General features: G+C 40.8%; 1 protein-coding gene across 12 annotated transcripts in view; it reads left to right on the top strand.

Annotated features, from left to right (window-relative positions):
- Positions 1–21,640, top strand: part of PATJ (PATJ crumbs cell polarity complex component) — a 150,872-nt gene that overhangs the window by 50,736 nt on the left and 78,496 nt on the right. For 8 of the 12 annotated variants that reach the window (XM_077928678.1, XM_077928676.1, XM_077928675.1 and 5 more), the window contains 7 exons: positions 84–174; positions 384–516; positions 1,277–1,348; positions 4,687–4,864; positions 5,717–5,827; positions 6,965–7,036; positions 13,967–14,084. In XM_077928678.1, coding sequence (XP_077784804.1) covers positions 84–174; positions 384–516; positions 1,277–1,348; positions 4,687–4,864; positions 5,717–5,827; positions 6,965–7,036; positions 13,967–14,084 — 775 coding nt within the window. The remainder of the gene's footprint in view (positions 1–83; positions 175–383; positions 517–1,276; positions 1,349–4,686; positions 4,865–5,716; positions 5,828–6,964; positions 7,037–13,966; positions 14,085–21,640) is intronic. The other 4 variants (XM_077928674.1, XM_077928672.1, XM_077928679.1 and 1 more) reach the window with 2 other exon arrangements.

The following is a 21,640-nucleotide window of genomic DNA, read 5'->3' as shown; positions in this document are numbered from 1 at the left end:
TCAGCGTCTCTCTGCAACATAGTGCAATCTCAGCAAATTTCAAAATTTGAATTGCCTGGTTTTTTTCTCTCCCTTTTCCACAGAAGGCTAAAGAAAATGGAATTAACAGTTCAGGGTTCCCTGGAGCATCAGAGTACAGCCAACCAAATACTATCTTGGTTGGCCATGGAATGAGTAAGTTATCATCAAATAAATAAATAAATAAATAAATAAATAAATATCAATCAGCTGGATTTATCTTTCTGCCTTTATTGCATTTAATTAATGCAAGATATGTCAGCCTAAACATAAGATGACTTTGGTCAGTTATTCTAAGCTCACTGTACCTTTTTGCTCACAACCTCTGCATCAATGAACAATAACTGATCTCTTAATTGTGCCAGGTGCCAAGATGCAAAATGACACGAAAGCTCCTCTACGTGTTGATGATGATCTCGAGAGAAATAACCTGAAGACTGAAAATTGTGACCATTCCAGTGCCCTGGATTCTGCCTCTCTTCGACTAGGGCTGCCAAGGTATGGAAGAGACTCTCAACTTGAAAAATGTTTGCTTATTGTCATGGAAGGTATAGGAGACACATCACTCACAAAGCTGTGCAAAAAAACTTTGTTGTCTGTCTTAAAGAATACAAGAGCAGAACAGCAATGGGAAACTCCTGACTCCATCCAGATACAAGCAAGTCCCATGTCACCAAGTAATTACACTGTAGGCCTATTCAGACATTGTTCCTGAGCACATGATCCATGGACAGGGATGGGCATGCTGTCCATATCTCCATTGCATAAAGCCCCACACACTTAGTCTGTGGCTATCCCTGTGTTGAGTGGCAAAGGTCTGCAGGAAGATTTACTCTTATTCACTTGAACATGAGTAGAACCCTCCACACAATTGTGTGAGGTGTGTGTATATTCGAATATACTTTGAATATTCACATGTTCAGACAAATACTTGAACATCTCCTGTATACAGTGACACTATGCACACCCTTATTTTGCCTGAACTGAAATAAGTAACGAGGCAGAACTATTTTCTTCAATGGTTTTAGCTTTAATAAAGAGGACCTGGATTTCTTGCCCTGTTGTGCAAAGCCAGAGTGTGCTCACTTCCAAGAGCATGGAAAAATCTATTAACTGATAAAAGATGTATCTGTTTTGTCCGCTGAATATCTGTTGTAAGCGAAGATAAGGTGGTAAAGGTGTGTGGAGCATAAAGAATGAATGTTAGGAAGCAGGAAAGTGTGGGAAGCTAACATTTATTTTTATTTTACTTATTTAGTGAATTGCCTGAGAGAGAAGAAGGAGAAGGAGAAGAAACTCCAGTTTTCAGTCACTGGGGAACACCGCAAACGTATGTTGATAAATGTTTCAACATTTCTCCTGCCTTAGAAATTATTTGAGGCCTTTTGGCGTGGAGTATATGCTTGCCTTAACTTTTCATCTTTTGCCAGTGACTGTTTGCTTGACCGTTTAGTTAATCCATTCATGAATAGCACTGAGGTAGTTGTGATTCCAGCTTTGCTAAATACTACAGATACAATTAATGCTTAGCAGATGTCCTGCTGAAAAAGCTTTATTATATCAATCCTGTTGTTTTTAGAAACTTGCCAGTTTTCCATTGTAGTTAAATTATCAACGAATGTTGGTTCACCTGTGTATTCCTACATGCAGGTTTTGCTATCTAGGCATACCACTTGCATTCAAAGTGCCTGGTAGTCACAAACCTCTAAATGAGGGCAGGTTCACACATTAGGTTTTTTTGTGTGTGTGTGTCCCTAAGGTGTATGCCCTTAAAATGCATGTATTGTGTATCCAGATATGTAGAATGCTGAGATGTGTTTTGATTTGGCTCTTAGCTTATCATTGATTTTAATTATTTTTGAAGTTTTTAAATAGTTGTTTTTACTGATAATCTCATTGTTTTATACTTTTTATAAAATGCTGTGAGGTTTTTCTTATAGTTAAGCAGTACAGTTAGTTTATTAAATAAGTAAATATTGTAAAAGGTAAAAAAAGTAAAGGATGATTAAGTCCGGTCAAAGTCAACTATGGGGTTGTGGCACTGATCTCACTTTCAGGCCAAGGGAGCCGGCGTTTGTCCACAGACATATTTCTGGGTCATGTGACCAATATGACTAAACAGCTTCTGGCTCAACAAAACACCGTGATGGAAGCCAGAGCCCACGGAAACGCCGTTTACCTTCCCGCCACAGCAGTACCTACTTATCTACTTGTACTGGCCTGCTACCAAATTGCTAGGTTGGCAGAAGCTGAGACAGAGCAACAGGAACTCACCCATCATGCGGATTCAAACCAGCGACCTACTGATTGGCAAGCCCAAGAGGCTCAGTGGTTTAGACAACAGCACCACCCGCGTCCCTATAAATATTGTAGAGGTCCGTTCATCATGGACATGCAATTAGCTTACACTCTCAGTGGTGAACTGTATTTTGTGAAGTGGCTCTATAGCAATGCTTGCCCAGGGCTAGATCTAGACACATCAAAGAAGCGTTTCAGTTAAACACGTTGTTAACTTTGTATGAGAAATCAGGTTGGAAAAAACGGGCCTCCACAGCACCATCTGGTTTCACAGTGTTATTATAATGCTTATACAATGCGTACGGGATGCAGGTGGCACTGTGGTCTAAACCACAGAGCCTAGGGCTTGCTGATCAGAAGGTTGACGGTTCGAATCCCCGTGACAGGGTGACCTCCCGTTGCTTGGTCCCTGCTCCTGCCAACTTAGCAGTTCAAAAGCATGTCAAAGTGCAAGTAGATAAATAGGTACCACTCCAGCGGGAAGGTAAATGGTGTTTCCGTGTGCTGCTCTTTTTCGCCAGAAGCGGCTTGGTCATGCTGGCCACATGACCCAGAAGTTGTAAACTGGCTCCCTCGGCCAATAAAGCGAGATGAGTGCCGCAACCCCAGAGTCGTCCGCGGCTGGACCTAATGGTCAGGGGTCCCTTTACCTTTATACAATGCATATTAAGTGCTTTTTCTTTTCCAGTGTAGCTGAGTCCCAGCACTATTTAAAGTAGCTTTACATCCAGCTGCTGCAAGAAGAGAAGAGATGTGTGTGCATGCATGCTGGGCTTTTTGTGTCATGCACTTATTGGGATACTTGTGAGTCTATCTACTAAATCCCCAAAATTTGAGGGAATCTATAAAACCCTGAGGGCCTGACAGGAATTGCTGTTGAAAACCCTGAGGGCCTGGCAGGAATTGCTGTCATTGTTAAAAACAATGACAAAATGTACATGGTTCTGAAAGATGTGCACCTCTGCATCAGAACTGTTTTATTTAACTGAGTGGCAAAAACAGATTATCATTTTTATGCCTAGTTTGCCTTTCAATCTGTGTGGATTTGCTAGTGTTTCACAAAGCAACATGTGCCTGCCAACTTACCCGAGTTCATTTCACCTGGATGTTGAATGACGAGTTCTAGGAAAGGAAGTAGGGAGCAGACTTTAAAGATACCCAGTGGCATAGTTAAAATGATAAACTAATTGATGATGGCAACTGGACAGCAGTTTTTCTTTCTGGGCTTCCCAGCATATGGCCTGCATGCTGAATGCAGCTGGCAAAGAGCTGAAGTGCAGGGTTGTGTGTGCATGTATGTGAGCTCCCTAGTGGTTTAGCTGGAGTTCTCAAGCGCATCAGTCACAACTTCCATTGGAAACCCAAGACCTGCAGTCTGTGCTTGGATGCAAGTCTTTCTATTGGCAGTATGGACCAGTGGAATAACTTTAATCTAACTGGCTTTTGTCAGTACATCAGATTCTGTTCTGGCAATATATATTTTTTACTTTAAATGTAACCCTACTAGGTGTGTGGTGTGGTGTGGTGTGTGTGTGTATGGTGATGAGGGTTCTCCAAAGTATGGATATAAGTGTAAGGTCTAGATTTGTTAGGCATTGTTGACTATTGTAAGACAAGCAAAGCCAGTACACAAAGAATGGGTTTCATTTGGACTGCAATAGAAGTGGACTGCTTTTTTACAGGTTACAGAGCAGTTTCTAGACTAATATATGGGATAAAAGCCAATTGGAGATGGGGAGTAAGATGCTAAATAAGAACATAAATATAGTGGGTATATCAGTAACCTGGTAGAATGAGAGAATCAGTGGGACACAGTTATCCCTGAATACAAACTCGATGGAAAGGAGAGAGAAGGGCATATTGGGTATGTTGTTACTATAGTGAAGAGTGGAAATAATGCAATACACAGAAGACTTAAGAGGGAGTAGGTTGCTGTACTAGGTGAATATTTTGATCTGATCAAGCAGGGTTCTTCTTGTGTCATTTTCTCATGATAAAATGCAGGAACATTTCCTTTAAATTAGTTTCCAGCAAGCAAATTCAGTTGTTGCTGTCATCTGGCTTTTCTGTTGTTCGTAGGACAGGGGTTGTACCATCATCTCTTATAACATCAGACTGAGGCCTTCTGGAATCGCTGAGTGGGTTGAGTTCCCTGCTTTTGCGTGTTTCATCAGAAGGAGATACTGAGACGGCTTTTCAGCAATTTCCACCAGACTATAACATAACATACAAATCGCTTCTCGTTTTAAAAGGCTTATGTTACACCTTACAAAGAACAATATGTTTAGATTAGCATCAGGACTGCAGAGTGAAACAAAAATCACGTAACTGAACCCTCTCATGTTCAAAGGATTGTCTTACTCTCTACAGTGTTGAAATTTTTCGAGAACCCCATGTGCCACTTGGCATCAGTATTGTTGGCGGACATACAGTTATAAAACGCTTAAAGAATGGAGAAGAACTTAAAGGTATATTTATCAAGCAAGTCTTGGAAGACAGCCCAGCAGGCCGAACAAAAGCTCTCAAAACTGGGGATAAAATACTTGAGGTAAGTTCAGACAGACATCTGTATCTTTAAAAAGTTGTGTCTGTACACACCCGTCTTAGCTGTATGTGTTCAAGCATTAAATGCATATTTCGAACAGAAAATCAAATCAGCCTTAACTGTAAGTATACATAGTAAACTTGCATTTGTGAGTTCAAGATGTATGAATTCAAGACGTTTGAGCTGAGTGTTCTGTATTTGCACACATTGTTAATATCTGAAGGGTGGGTTTGCCCAGGTTCCACATGGAGATGTGTGTGCTCCTTAAGCCTATGGGAGAGAATGCAGAAGTCCCACTGGAGGTGTTAATACTATGCATAAATACAGGAAGTGCAATTTAATACAGGATTCCTGTGTTCATGCTTTCTGTATATGTGCATATCACTAGTGACTGAAACTACTCGGACTCGCCAAGTCTAATTTCTGACATGAAGGCAGATTCTCAAATATGCATTACTTCCTCTCTCAAAATGAAACATGTGAAACATGCCACTTTGTCAACGAGAAGAAATCAACCATAAGGAAAGAATGTCTTAGCAACGCAACCACAGTTGAGGAAGAGAGCCATGTGTTGCCAGGTTCCTGTCCAGCTACTGTTTCTATGCATTTTCTTATGCCTGCATGTCTTAAGACAATTATTTGTAAATGTGAATGCATCACTTGTCACGGACTGAATACCGTGCTGATTTGATTAAGGACAATTTTGAACCACTCATTTAGTTAAATATATTTGCTATAGTAAACCTCTTGGTGACCTTTTTTCGGGCGTTTAATTTTTACTGGCTGAGAGCTTCTGTTGCATCTTGTACTGTGAACAGTGCAGAAGAGCATCTAAATAGGCTTCTTGCTCTGCAGGTGTCTGGAACAGACCTGCAGAATGCAACTCATGAAGAAGCTGTGGAAGCCATAAAAAATGCAGGCAACCCCATAGTGTTTGTTGTTCAGAGTTTGTCTACTCTTCCAAGGGTAAGTTACGATGCATGCTGTAGAAGGTGTGTGCATTTTTAAAACAAAAGACCTACATCCTCTTTTTTTTTTTTTAGTTTCCTTCTCATCTCATCCTAGAACAGAAGGGTTCAAGGTAGATGGCAACCTTCAAATACAAATTCAGCCAAACAAATACAGCATCAGAATGTAATATCACCCCATACCTACTTCCGGCAGTTAGGAGGTAGCCCAAGACTTTAGTGTGTCTCTAGCACAGAGGTGTGGAACCTCTGGGTTTCCTCAAACTAGGAGACAACTTCCATCATTCCTAATGGACATGGCGACTGTGGGCTGCTGGGAGCTGGAGCCCAACATCTGAAGGATGACAGATTCCCTATCCTGGCTCTAGTGGAGCTCAGTTTTCTTTTTGTGTTTGGTACACAGTTTGTATAGTCAAGAGTGCTCACATTTGCTCTTCAAGAAATTCAGCTTCCGAATTAATCAACTGTATTCTGAACTATCACTCATTTTTCTGTACCTCCAGAATAATGATTTTGATCCCAGGTCACCCTTCCATGAATGGGAGGGTTCCTTCCATCGGCAGGAGGACTTTCAGCCTCCTTGCAGGAGAGCTTTGATTTTCTTGTAACAAAACTGAGCTCTGTTCTGGTACTGGAAACAAACTACTGGACTGAATATATGCTCCGGTTAACCCTTTCCTTAGTTCTATATTGCTTCCATCTCTTGCCTTTGTTTTGCATTTGGCTCTGCTTGGTGGATTCCAGGGTTTGCGGGAACAAAGTATATCCCTCGAGCCTAAAGTCTTTCCAATATGTACTAAACAGAAAATTTGTTTTCCGAGTACCAATCTTGCATAGCCGACAAAGAGTTTCCCCAAGCCTGCTGATATCTCCCTCTTTTGTGTGGAACATGCAATTTTGTAGAGTAAAACTTTAGGGGCGGGGATTTAAAGGCACAAGGTAGCTGCCAAATGAGGACTGAGCATGCTGAGTTGGGGTTGAATGGGAAGCCAGATGGGGAGGGAGTGATTTGTAATATCCTGCAAGACAAGATGGCTGTCTAGAATCCTGAACAGGAGCTTCTCGCTTTGTTATAGGCCCCCAATTGTATGGAATGAATGTATAAACAATGTATTTTTTTTTATGTATTCGGCAGATAGTTTCCATTGTCAACCCCAAGAAAAATAAGGACCACAAAGTTCAAGACCCAGAGGGAGACTGTGGAAAGGTATTGCAGATGCTATCTCTCACTTACAAAGTAAACTTCCCGTAGCAATGCATAATACAGAAGGTAGTTTTTTTCCATTTTAAGACACAGGGAGGAATTCCTTTAAACACAAGGATAATATCTAGAGATTTCGTGTGCCTGTGTGTAGATTTGCTTATATATTTGGAAAGGCAAATAAAAATATGTATTTTATACTTGCAATTGAACTTTACTGCTATTCATAATGTCATGCATAAAAATGAGATAACATTAAAAGCAATAACTCAGTAGCGGCTTAATTAAAAAAGAAATGTGGATTAATGTTCATATTTGAGTGAGTCACAAAAAACCAGTTTTGCTGAAGAGGGGGAGGTGTCTATATTTAAGCCATTTGCAACTCAATCGTATGCATGCAAGTCCCACTGCGATCAATAGGTGTTACTCCCAGGTAAGTGTAGGGTTCCAGTCTTAAAGAAATTTTTGCCTTTTCAGTTAAATGTTCAGAGTGAACCAAGAAAATGCATAGGCTGATTTGTAGGTTTGGGGCCTTTATGCTCATAATTTAACCAATGTAAATAAGTCTATAGATTTGACTCCAACTAGTTTTTAACTCTAGAGGGTTTGTGTGTGTGTTTCCCATTGGGGGGAAAACAGGGGTGGCTGGATCAGGTCCCAACATTTTATGCACTCCAGCTGCCATCACAGGGAACTATACCAGTCCTCAGAGTACGTTTTGGGATTCATAACCTGCTCCGTCTGCCTTGGAGTGGACAACACAAGCTAATATCTAACCAAACAGAATAAAAACGGATTCAGATTAAAATAGTGTTGAAATTTCCCTGCCCCTTGCTCTTGCTTGGTAAGCAAACCCCAAAAGGCATGTTTTAAAATTATTTTGAAAGCTGAGAATCCACGGGGGTGGGGCGGCCTGTGGAGGGCATCAGTAATGCCTCCCCCCCCCCCCCCCGATAATTCACAAATCTGATGTGTAGATCATCCCCATGTGCAAACCCTAAGCATATATTGGAAATCATAATGGAGGCTGGGGAATGCCTTGAAATTAGAGGGATGAATTGATGAATTGGCAGGGTGATAGATAAAACCAAAGTTAGGACTGGGCCATGGTAAGGGTACCTCATGAAAACCCTTTCCTGGCAGATGTGTAGATGCTACTATCTGGGCTATATATATATATATATATATATATATATATATATATAAAATAAGATTTTTGTGTGCTTTTAAATTTACTACTACTTTTTATTTTGTGTTTGTCAATGGATTTTAGTGTGTTGTGTTATAAGGTGTCATGGGGTGTGTTTTTTTTAAAAAATTGCTGATTAGTTTGAGTACTCATGTCATTGAATGTAACTGAATAAATTCAAAAGAATAGAAATAAATCTCATTTTCCTAACTGAGTAAAGGATGTTGCTTGATTAGAAAAAGAAATAGTTGCACAGTAGCTATTACAAAAGAAGATTTTCCCATCCTACCCAAGGAACTTGTTTTTTTCATATTAATTAAGAAGAAAGTTTTAGTGTGCATGCAGAAGGAAGGCAGACTTTCTGCATCTTCCAACTCTATTTCTGGGTTAGTGCTGAAGAGGTGCAAGACTGGAGTCAGAAGGTTCTCTCTCCTCTAACAGTGGAAATAATGGTCAGGTAAAGACCTTCCCTTGTGTTTTCCCTTGCTGTCTCTCCTAGAACATGGCAGGAGCAGAGGTGAAGTGTCTCACGAAAATGAGACAAATTGGTTATGCAGAAATAGCAAGTCTGATTTGCATAATTAATATATCTCATTTGCATAAAATGGAGATTATGCTGCTGTGATTTGGACCTTGAATAAAGCAACCCCCAATAAGTAGTTAGAGTATTCGTGGCTGATTTTCATTCTCTGTAGCAGCTCATCTGAAAAAAAGAAGAAGAAAAAAACCCCATCCATTTGCAGTGTATCACCCTTTTAACCTTCTAGATTCCCGATCGCTGCATTTTTACAGTTCAAGAGCCGAGTTCACTAATCCTCCTGAAAGCTGTGAAAGATATCTCTTTCTTTGCTACTATAACTCTGTAAAATTAAATGCATGTACACCTTTTCATGTAGGCAATCAAGATATAAAATAAAACATAACAATTTAAGACATACTCTGCTTGCCTACCAATAATGGATTTTTTTCCCTTTGGAGATTTCTGTATCAGAGCTGCATCAGAAAATCAGAATATTGAACTATTGTGTGTTGAGCCTATGGGCCATGTTTGGTTTCAGCCCAGATTATCATTGCTAATTACTTGAGTCACTAGTGATTTTCTTCCTCTTTGTATTTTTAGAACATGAAAATCATTTTTTGGTAATAACGTATTTGCTATATTTGACAGCTCATTCACAAATGCAAAGGTTTAAGTGCATGGGAGCTGGTAGAATCCATACACTCAAAGCTTGCTTAGTGGTTATGCTCTGCTTTGTTTTTGGCAGGGGAGGAAGTTAGTGGAAGATGGAGAAGCCACACCCCAGTAGATGGTCTAGTGGTGGCAACTGGTCTCTGTCTCTCTTTCTATCCCTCTCTTTTAAAGTATGCATGCAGTTCTAGTGTATATAACGTTTGTAGCCAGGATGTGTTTATATAAATAACTGTAATATCCAATTTAGGAGAACATCCAATACATCTGATCAAGTAGACTCTGGGCCATGAAAACTTACACCGTAATCAATTTGTTAGTCTTTAAGGTGCCACAAATTATTTTTTCTGTTTAGTGCAAGAGACTAATGCAGTTATCCCTTTGGAAAGTCCCTAAAATGGTAACTCAGGATTCTTTTATTTTAGCTTAACAAGCTAACAAACTTAACAAACTAGTAGATAAACTATTCCTGTGTTTACAGTGAGCTGGTAAAGATGAAAAGGCAATCAAACTATTGCTGGGATTGTTCCAATAGAATTGGCGTACATAATGAATGAACATTAATTTATGAATGAACATTTTGAAATTACTAGTAGCCAGAATCCTATTTACACGACCCACTCCAGCAGAGAGAGTCAAATGTGTCACATTCCTAGGCACCAGCAGTAGTATTTTTCCAGTCTAGGCTGCAATGAAATCAGCCAGGCTTGTTCAAGGTGATGATTTCATCCTTTGCCTCTGGGCTTTGGCTCATTGTAAATACAGAAAGTGATCCAAGACATTTCATTCGACAAGCTATTAACAGCCAGAGATAAGTACAGATTAATTCGTATGTTTACCTCGTATTGTAGATAGCAGAAAGCTACGTGAGCCTAGGCTATGGAGGTAGATTTAATGCCACAGGTGAAAAGACATATATCCTGGTTCTTCATCTTCTGAAGACAGAACCATTTAAAAAGTAGATTATACAGAGAGAGAGAGGGAGGGAGAGAACTAGATATCCAATTGCTAACAAAGTAGTTCCATTAGTGCAAGGACTTCTGGCTGTGCAATGGAACCCCTCTCTTTTTTCTCCCTGTCCCCCCATCTGTTCTGTTTCCCCACTCCCCAGCTTCCAGAACAGATTTGGGGGAGGGTACAGTAGTTGTGTGGGGAGAGAGAGTGGAATTTGCATTGCCTAAATGGAAATACTTACAACCACAGAACTATTTAGTTGAATACCGTCCTATACATTCTTTTTTCTCATGGCAGTTCTAGTTTGTAGTTTCACTTAAAAATGGAATCCAAAATGCTTAAATTCAAGTGTGAGGGGCAGGAGGCATGGTTTGGCATGATCAACAGTACCTGTAGTCTTCTGTGGCTTGTTAAGTGTTTTCTAGTAACTGTTGACTGTTAACCATTGTTATAGTGATGTTCTATATCTTCTTCTTCACTGCTTTTTTTTAAAAAAAACAGTACCTTATATGTAAAGAAAAAATAAATAAGTTTTTTTTCTTTCCAGTTTCTTTCCTTTCCTTCTTTTACTCATTTTCCAAGTGGGCCTCAATCTGTGAAGCATTCTTCCACACTGGTGTTCTTTATTGGGAATGTAGTTGATGCAGGCCATTGTTTCATCTAGTTCAGTATTTTCTACACTGAGTGGCAGTTTCAGTCTAGGGTTTCAGACAGGAGTGGTGGTGGTGTTAATTGTTTCTATGCAGAGCTGTGCTACTAATTTACAACCATTCCCTGTAGGTAAGAGAATAGTATAATTGGCACTTACCCATGTATATTAATAGGCTAGTACATTGAAGCTCCCCAGCCTTCACATAAGATTTCAAATGTGACCACAGGTAAATAGATAGCGTCAGTGGTGATGCTAGACATCAATTCAGGGGCCCTGATTTCTATTGAGGAGGCTCTGAACTAGGCCCTGTGCCACCTCTCATGCCCCATTTCAATTGTGGCATCCCCTGCAGCGCCCCTGAGTCTCTGTGCCCAGTGTGACCCAACTGGTTGTGCTCCCCTAAATCCACCTGTGCTCCAGGAGTCTTTGATTTCAGACACACACATTCATCACTTGATGTTACCATCCCTGATACCTTTGTAGGGAAATTTCAGGGTCTGAGAGGCTACACTGAGAAGATATTTTCTGCCTGATCACTAAAGAAAGTCCATGGATCATTAATCAGTTTCTATCTACATTGTCTACATCAAATCCATGTCCTTATAGCAATGCCAACTTCCCCTTTTAACATTTGGGTATCCCCAAACTGCCAGTTAAGAAAGCAATTTTATTGTGAAGATGCTTCTCAAGCATTTTTTTTTCCAAATAAAGTTTTAAATTATCTTCCATGAGCCTTGCGGGTAGAAGTTGTACTGTTAAATTATGCAGTATTCCTGGCTGTTCATAACAGGAGCAAAATGTGGTTGTTCTGCTAATGGTTTCTTTTTTTTATTATTGTAAGCAGTAAGCATTCCTCTCCATCACTTAAGTTCTAATAGGGCACACAGGCACATAGGATTTGATTAAAGGCTAATGACATACATGAGTTCTGGAGATGGCATATGATTAGAGATCTCACTGACAAATTCCCAGTGTGTTGAGTCTCCTGTGCTAAAATAGAAGTCAAGTATATGTATAATAATACATGTTACAATAGGCTCCTAGTCACAGTCCTGAAGGATCAGCTTTGCACTAAAGCTTATATAAACTCAGGAGAATCGGTTAGTTAGGTTTTTATCAAGATTTTCCATTGGTACACCCAACTCAACTAACAAATTATAACTTTACAAAATAAGTATTTATTAGAATAGCAGCCCATTGACCCAACCATCACTCAGTGCTGGAGCTCCTTCAGTTTTCAAATGGAGTTTACCCTGTAACAGGAGTTACAGCTTGGTGAGGAGAAATTTCAAGGTAGAAAAAAATGGAACCTGCCATTGTAACTCATTATAACTTGAGACTCCCAAATGAATTTTAGTTTTAAGTACATGAGATACCGTTTATCCTTAAAATTCTGTTGGGTTTCGGTAGCAGATATCCTTGCACTCTACCCAAGCAGTCCTATTTTCTTCTAATGCCTGAACTTCTTTATATTGCTCATGTGATTGAATGGTTTTCATTTTAGAGAAAGTTTAGCTTTGCTTGTAATTTTGTTGCTATGAAGCTTTTTTTAGCAACAAGGTAACATTGCTTTGGTTGGGACACAGGTGGCGCTGTGGGTTAAACCACAGAGTCTAGGACTTGCCGATCAGAAGGTCGGTGGTTCGAATCCCCGCAACAGGGTGAGCTCCCGTTGCTTCTGCCAACCTAGCAGTTCGAAAGCACGTCAAAGTGCAAGTAGATAAATAGGTACTGCTCCGGTGGGAAAGTAAATGGTGTTTCCATGCACTGCTCTGGTTCGCCAGAAGCGGCTTAGTCATGCTGGCCACATGACCCAGAAGTGTACGCCCGCTCCTTCGGCCAATAAAGCGAGATGAGCGCCGCAACCCCAGAGTCGATCACTACTGGACCTAATGGTCAGGGGTCCCTTTACCTTTTAACATTACTTTGGTTTTTGTTTAGTACTTGCTTTTATTTTTAGCTGAATGAAATTTGTTTTATATATATACACACAAGAAAAAACCACAAGCTGATTTAGAATCATATGTATATTAATATAAATGCCGATGGTTCATACAAGATTGTGACATCCTTCAAGATGTTGCTTTTATTACAGGCTATGGCAGGAGGTGGGGGTGGGGATTTTTCAAAAAAATGGCATGTGGACCTTTGGTAATCATTCTCTCCTGTAGAAAAAGGATTTTCCGGCCATTTGCGTTGCTCTCATGACATCTGGTACTTACCATTTGTTTACTAAAGTGCACCAAGCTATTAGCATTGTGATTGCATGAGATGCAATTGAGCATAATTCAGTAAAACTGTGCAGCTAAAGAATGATTCAGTTACTTGGAGCCAAGGAAACAGATGCTTGGATGTGTTTGCTGCAGTACTCCTGAGCTCCTTTCTTTGGGACTGATATGCACCACTATATGCATCATTATCGAAAGTGCCTTTATTTATGTGAGGTAATGGAATTTTATTGAAAGTTTTGTAATGTATAACGTATCTGAAATGGAGCTGAGCTCCAAGTAAAATATTGTAAGTTATAATGCCTGTAGAGCATTATCAAAACAGCACATCAAAAAACAGATTTGTTTTTAAAAGGATTAAGGTTCTTGTCAAAAAAAGGGGGGGAATGTTTTTAATTGATGTTGTCAGCTAAGTAAGGTAAACCTTGCTGCTATCATGGTTTTGGTATGTATATTTATAATGAAGTCCTTTAGCGGGGTGGGGTAGTGGTGTTCGTTCAGAACCCGCTATGAAATCCATGTTCTGCATTTTCTGCTCTTTGGTTCGGATTTAGAAACATAGTGTGTGTGTGTTGTTTTTAAAGCAGTCAAAAATTTCACTGAACCTGAAGCTTCTGAAACTTTAAAATCGAAGATATGCTTCCATAAGTGATTTCTTGAGCTGAAGAAGGAAGCAACTCTGAAGGTTTTCTGCATAATGTACTGAGCTTCTCTTCTCTTTCAGAAGAAAAGTGAAACTCCACCGCCCATGAAATTGCCACCTCCTTACAAAGAAAAGTCCCGCTCTGAAGAGACGGAGGAAGAGGAGGAGGAGGAGGAAGAAGATGACACTTACACAGATGGTAAGTTGTCTTACTTAGTTTTACTAGATCGACTGAATTTCTGAATAGGGTTGCTCTGTATAGAATGGTGCCTTCTAAAATAGCATTGTTGTGTGGTAAGCACATTGTAGAACTGCAGTTAAATGTTGCCAAAGGGAGTGGCCATAGCTCTGTGGTGGAACATCTACTTTGCATGCAGAAAGTCTCAGGTTCAATCCCTGGTAAGGTTGGGAGAGGCTCCTTTCTAAAACCTTGGAGAGCTGCTGCCAGTCAGTGTAGACAATGCTGAGCTAGATTGGCAAATGGTCTGACTTAGTATAAGGCAGCTTCCTGTGTTCCTATGATACTCATAATTTGAATGTGGAAAAAATATGTATTTTTCACTAAGCTCATGAAAATGGAATTGGTCCTCTGAGGTAGATGGTATCCATAGATTAATATCAAACGTAGGCTTTAGTTTCTCTTATTTATGTAGCCAGTGCTGAGGATTGTTTCAATGAATGTCAGATCTCGCAGATTTTAGCTTGCTCTGGTACCAAGGAAAAAACAGGGAGTGCTTCCTACTTGTTGTTTATTTGTTTTGTGTGGGAAAGCAAGCAAGCAACAGTGGACATAGTGTGGGTCTCTTGCTATAACAAATGTCTGTTTTAATTGTTTTGCATTTGCGGGGTGGGAAGACAATTGTTGGATTGGAAGGAGTGATGGTGGATGGCTTAGGTATGTGTTGTAGCAAACTCTGTGTTGGCTATTTCCCTGCATTCACTCAAAAGCTCCAGCAGCTGCTGTGTGGGGCAGGGCAGGTTGATCTGAGCCATCTGCAATTTCAGAGTTGTTGTCAGCATCCATCTATCTCAGGAGACAATGGAGGAGCGCACCTTTAGGATTAAAGTCAAGCCGTTGCAGAGTTACAGTGCCTGCTGTGGAGTATTTGCAGAAAATGTGTGTGGCTCTGCTCCCAACAAGCCCTTTGCCTAGCTTAAGTTCAAAATATATTGAATTCAGGAAAAAATGCTCCTGCTGTTGTTTTTCGCTTGCTTTTTTGTAAGTTTGTCAGTAAATTTCTAAAATGAAAAGTTTGGGCTCAAACTTTGCCTATTGGGACATAATATTGACGGATTCCGCATCCTGCCCCAAATCTGGAAAATACAGGGTGGCGACTATTTTGCACGGGGATTCTGTTCCTAACTCCCATGTGTGTCAGAGGAGCACGTATAATCCTGCCATGTTCTGCATCACGTTCTGCCCTCTTCTGGGTCCAAAACGACCCACACGTCCACGGTTGTGCATCAATTGGATGTATGGAAAATATTTGCCACCTGTAATAATAACCAAAGATCACATTGTTAAAAATATAAAGAAACTTGTAACAAATTCATTGCATATATTGCCAATGAGCCCATGTGGGGAGGCAGTTGATCTGTTGACTGACAAGGATGTCAAAAGTATGCTAAAGGAGGAAAAGGAGTTTGACGTTGACTGACTTGTTTGCTTCGGTCTTCACAGCAGAAGATGCATGGTAGATCCCTTTCTAACTTTCTGAGGAAGCAAGCGATGATCACCAACTCCAATGACTTCAGAAAAGGATTAGACAAATTCTTGGCAGACAAGGCTATCAATGGTTACTAGCCATGAAGGCTTTGTTTTGCCTCCAATGTTGGAGTATGCCTTTGAAAATCTGTTACTGTTCGCAGATTTCCCAGAGGCATCTGGCTGGCCACTGTGAGAACAGGATACTGGTCTAGATGGGCTTTTCTTATCAGACTGCAGTTCCCATCATCTCTGACCTTGCGTCATGCTGCTGGTTTTGATTGGAGTTGGAGGAGGTTCACATGGTCCTTCTTTTAGACCAGGCATGGCCAAACTTCGCCCTCCAGATGTTTTGGGACTACAACTCCCATCATCCCTAGCTAACAGGACCAGTGGTCAGGGATGATGGGAATTGTAGTCCCAAAACATCTGGAGGGCCAAGTTTGGCCATGCCTGCTTTAGAGGGTCAAGGAGTACCATGTGACTTATAAGGCTTATTTTCTGGTCAAACTAGTTTCCATTTTGCTAGTGGTGCACAGGTTGAATCCCTATGCTAGGTTCCGAACCCACAGCAGATTCAAATCTTGACACAGTTTTGGATGAATTCCCATCTGCATGTTCTTTAAACCACCTCAGGTGGCCTAATAATAAGCCCAATCTTAGATATGTTTTGTTTTGCGGAAGAAATCTATAAAACCGTGTTCTTCTGTACATGACACAATACAATAGTATGTATATTTTGCTATATGTTTATATGGATTTGACCAATTTGACCATGTATTAGTTCACAGACACTTGACTTGCATTGACTGTGTGGTTATGTTATTGAAGAGTGTATCTCCAATTCTTCCTTTCTTTGGACAAGTAGGACTCAAAAGGGGAAGGGGAAAATAATTTGATCAATGGAAAAAATAGCAGTATATATAGCTATCCTAAAGTGAACAGGAGTCTGTAGTCAAACACTACCTCTCCAATAGATGTCACTGCAGTCACCAGCAAACATTGCTGAACCTGATGTGGACAAGGCAAAATAACTTTAGAAACCTCTCTGAAAAATACAGACTTTCGATATTTAATTTTTGTTCAGTTATTGTATTTTCTTAACGTACTACAAAATGTTTCATTCTCTCAATAGTGACACAAAAGCAGGGTTGTAAGCAAGGAGCTTGGGTTTTAATTTTGATGCTGTGCATTTATCTTCATGTGATGGATTTTTGTAAGTAATTTTTTGTTGGCATTGTTCCTATTCTTTCTTTCAATGACCTGTCCCATCATACCTTCCTTAAAGGGCGGTGGAATGCAAGAATATATTCCTGTCCAATCATGTAAGATTTCATCAAGCATGCACTGCCACGGTCTCTGTAGTGTGACATGACTAAAGTACCAGTGCACAGATTTTTACAGCTGCTGAGGCAGTGTTGGAACCCTTAAAATGTGGTCCCCCAAAACTATTTGGAGAGTTGTAACCAATAACAACATTTTGGCTCTTTCCCTGTTAATACACTGAGCAGATGATATGTCAATGAATGTACACATGCCCATGTATTTTGGGATGGGAGGGGCAGGGAATCCTAGAAAACGTTCTTCAGATTCTCCCCCTGCATTTAGAGCAAATAATATATAGGAAATCTCAGTGTTGAATGACTGTTATGCAGGCTTGTGATTAAATTTAACTGCTATGAAAAAGCAATATTTTTAAAATGTTTTAAATGTCTCACTTTTCCTGCATTTTACTGACAAGGAATTAAACGCCTTATAATCCACAGGGCAATGATAAGAATTTGGACTGGATCAATGTCAAGAGAGCAGATAGTTTTGTTTCTGGGTTGCAGACATGATCCTCTGCTGCATCTCCCATTTAATGCGAAAACCGAAAGGTAATACTTATGAAACTCTGCTAGGCTGACAGGCGTTCATTGATGATTGGAACCAGAAACATGCATTTCTAAAGGCATGTGACTGGATGTCATAAACCATTTTGCTGTAATTAAGAGCGGGTCATTTAGAACCACATCAGCTACACATCAGTGTAGCTGTCTGAGGAGGAAAGGGGCAGCATTGTGTATAAATTGACTTGTGTTTCGGGACAGGGATGCCATTCGAATATTAGTGATTTCCAGCAGTGCAACAACACAGCAGCAGCAGCAGCAGCAGCACTAGCAGCAGTAGAGCGTCAGTGGGTCAGATGTGGGAAGCCAGGGATTTTCTTTCCCCTGCTGCATAGTTGTGCCGGCAGTTTTGCTGACAGGCGTAACTATTTGGCTTGTGGGCAAGCCTGAAATTAAGTATAATTGATCACATCTCGCAATAGAAAGAGGACTGACAGCTTGCCCTTAAGGCGAGGGAAATCTCTCTGTCAGGCCCAAGGTCGTCAGAAGAAAGACGAGCTCCGAGTCTCTTTCTGTCTATGTGTGTGATGAGGATTTGAGCTGCTCTCAGCATCTGAATGTTTGTCAGGAATGCAGATACCTTGAAGTGCATAGCGATACAGCAATGGTACAAGGGGGTTTCCCAGGTACGTAGCAAAGTATCTATCTATATTGTACTTATTTTCAGCAGCTCGTTTTCAGTATTTAATAATGAGTGGGAATTAGTAAATGAGAATAACAGCATTTTATCTTTTCTGAGTTATTTGCATGTAGCAAGGATTGATGGCTAGATGAATTCTGGTGTTGTTGTTATTGTTTAAAAAAAATGCATATGGCTAAGTTTTAAGTTTGAAACCATTGATGAAATCCATTTGAATCAACCTGTAAAACTGAGAGCATCATAAATCTTTCACAGTAGCTTATAATGATCAAACTTACTTATTTGTAACCAAACTGCATTTTTAAAATGTGAGTGCAGATGGTGGTCCTTATGTATTTTGCCTTTGTTTAGAATACAATTTTAAAAGCTGCTGTTTAAATAACCAGCATTCAGCATTTTCATTGTGTAAGGGCAACAGCATGCAAGTAAACAAACAAACAGGCTATTTCCAAAAAGTGTAGCTATACTATAACGTTATTTCTTACTTGTTGGGAGGTGTGATATACTCTCCCTAGCCACATATATAGTGAGTAGGTTTCAAACATTTTGTATGAACTCCCACGTGTGTGTGTGTGTGTGTGTGTGTGTATAAAATGCACACATACACAAAAGTCTCGGGTCTAAATATGTTACTCTATAAAAGACATGACAGTAATAGTTTGGTATTTTTGGCACCTCTCTTTTTGCTTCAACCATTCCTTTGCCAAACACTGCATATATGGAACTTGAAGCTCTTTATTCTGAATACAAAGAGGTAGCTTTGGGTAGCTACAAAGGAGGAATCTCTTAGGGAAGCAGCACTCCATCACCGAGGAACACTTAGCATCACTGCAGTGACTTGCAATTAGAGAGATGACATAACAGGTGGCGAGGAGAGGGGGGTTGTGTGGGCATTTGCCTGATCAGGGATAAATTATAATATCCCACTAATGCATTCCAGAGGTTGCTTTGAAATGTAAGCTGAATGCATGGCCCCAAATAGCATCTTTTTAGCAGTACCTGTTACAAATAACACTATGGCACTGCAGAGGGAGTAAGAAACATCTGATCTAGCCAACCGGCACAGCTATGAAAATTCTATTACAAAATTTTTGCTGCATGTCTGTTTTTGAATCTGGAACTTTTGTAAATATGAACAGTATATAATCTGTTCAAGGCAGGGAAACTTAATACCTGCCAGCACCTTACAGTGTTCTGCAAAACCCGTTGCAGAATATTGTCTGTAATTGCAGAAATTTGCACATTATCTCTCTGTTCATGCTTTTATATTTCCTCTGAAGCTGCTGCTGCTGCTGTTGTTCAGAGGCAGGTTAACAGATGGGGTTAGTGAAGACCCCTATACTAGACACCACAAGCTGGGGATAACAATGGCCTCATCTTTTATGGGATACAGCTTCATAGAGGCAAATGGCATAGCATAAGCTCAGCGTCCCATTTCTGACAGCCCCACAGAACAGTTGGCTCAGCCCAGGTTGCTGAGTTGTGTTGGGAAATCGCCACAGCTGTGAAAAACTCATGTGATTCCACCAAGGGGGTCCCTCACCCATGCCCAACACAACTGGGACATAACACTGTTGCCAGTGGTGTGATGGGGTGATCCGTATCCACAACCTTAAGGAGGCATCACCTGCGAATTCCATACATTTAAGGATCACACCTGTTGACAAACAAATATTTGTTTTTGTTAACAAATAAAGATGACCAAAAAAAACCCCCACAGCACAACCCCTGTGATGAAGCAAAAACCCTGTGACCATGGTTGCTAACACTGGGTCCGGAGAAATTCTGGACTACTTTACTCAGTACATGTTGCACCATGTTTTAGAAGAAGTAGGGATGGGTGCCTGGGGAAACAACAGCTGCCCCATTTCCTCTTTACCAGATCGTCTGGAGGAGTGAAGTTCCCTCCATGGTCCACTTGGGCAGAGGAAGCTGATCCCTTAGGGCAAATGGGTCAATGTCCCAGCAACCTCAGCCTTCTATCAGCCAGCCTCCACCTGCCTCTCTTCTTCCTTAAGCTAAGTCCAGAAGGTGGCACTGCCTTTCAGCATCCTTCTCTTGCTCAGTCTCAGTGTTAACCCCTTGCAGAATTCAGCAGGGAGCAGGAGGCGGAAGATGGGGACAAAACTAAGAATTAGTTGGCTCCACCTGCCGTTAGCTTTGGCGCCACCTGCTATTTGGGCTCTCTGTCTTCTGCCCCACCAGTCCCAATGTGTATCAGCCACCCCTGGAACCTGGGTCCCTCTCTCTCTTCCAGCTCTCTTCCGATTGGTTAGGAGAGAAGCATAGAGGCCAGCTGATAGGAAAGGCTGCACAGGCAGTCAGTGCCCCAGCTGCGAGCACAAAGAATGCAACCGGGAACCCAGGTTTCTTTAACAATTCCATATCTTGTATCTCCAGTAGTGAGTAGATGGGTGGCTGTTGCATTGCTTACTCTCTCTTTTTTCTTGGCCAACGGTCAGAGATGTAGTAGTCCAAGAACATCTGATAAACCACCAGTTCCCCAACCCTGCTTTAAGCAGTGCTAATAATTCCTATAGCATTGCAGTGGGAGAGAACCATGTCTATATGGCAGGTGCCTGTAATGTTGGTTGAGCATGGTGGCATGCAGCTGGGAGCATCCGCAGAAAAGAAAGTTCCTCTTGGTCCTCAGGATGCTTGCAATAAGAATCTGATCATGGAGACTTCAAAGCCTGTGGTGGTTCTGCAGCCATGCATATGGTCACTGGAACTCCTGCAATTATTACAATAATCTGTTTGTGGACTGTAAGTATGAGAGGTGTAAGCACGTTTCCCAGAATAAGCTCTGTGCAGTCAATTTCCAATAGATAGTGTACACAAACCTCAAAATTCATTTCAAGGGAGAAATAGTACAAGTACTGTGATGTTTTAGTAGTCCAAACATTTCACTTTACTTAGGAGTTTATTGTTCTGACCCAGGCAAACCATTAGTGATTATTCTATGCTCGAAATGCAGGTTACTGTCTGCAGTCAAACTGATCAAAATAGTTTCATATTCAGGGCTAGACATCCTTACAGGGCTGTCCTATGCATGTCTATTCAGAACCAAATGCACTCAGTTCAATGTGTATGGCATTGCAGGTATACGTTGGGGGAAGAAGCATTAAGCAGAATGAGCTAGAATCCAAAAGCATTACAGTAGGACCATGCAATCTAGTGTGCTAAGTACTTTTCTTGGGTTTCTTCCTCTAGAGATGTTCATATGCACCTCCCTTCAGTGGAGGCTGATCCACTGGGGCCAGTGGAGAACTGCTCCACCATCCTCACCCACCCGCCACCTGCCAGCCTCTCTGCTTACAACTAGTCCAGGCTTTATCTGCCTCTAAGCTATGGTTGCATCTACTGTTGGTCTCCCTGCCTTCTGCCTTACCAGTCCCCATGGGCACCCACTAATCCCCTTTCTAAGAACTTATTTTTAAAGCTAAGTAGCAGGTCTACTTTTCTGAGGCAATTACTCTTTTAGCTTTTCCTCCTTTTGTGAGCTTTTGGGCACTGTATTT

Source organism: Podarcis muralis, chromosome 5 (assembly GCF_964188315.1).
Source record: "Podarcis muralis chromosome 5, rPodMur119.hap1.1, whole genome shotgun sequence".
NCBI classification, from domain to species: Eukaryota; Metazoa; Chordata; class Lepidosauria; order Squamata; family Lacertidae; genus Podarcis; species Podarcis muralis.
Note: the sequence above shows the minus strand (reverse complement) of the source record. Positions and strands in the feature narration are given on the sequence as shown.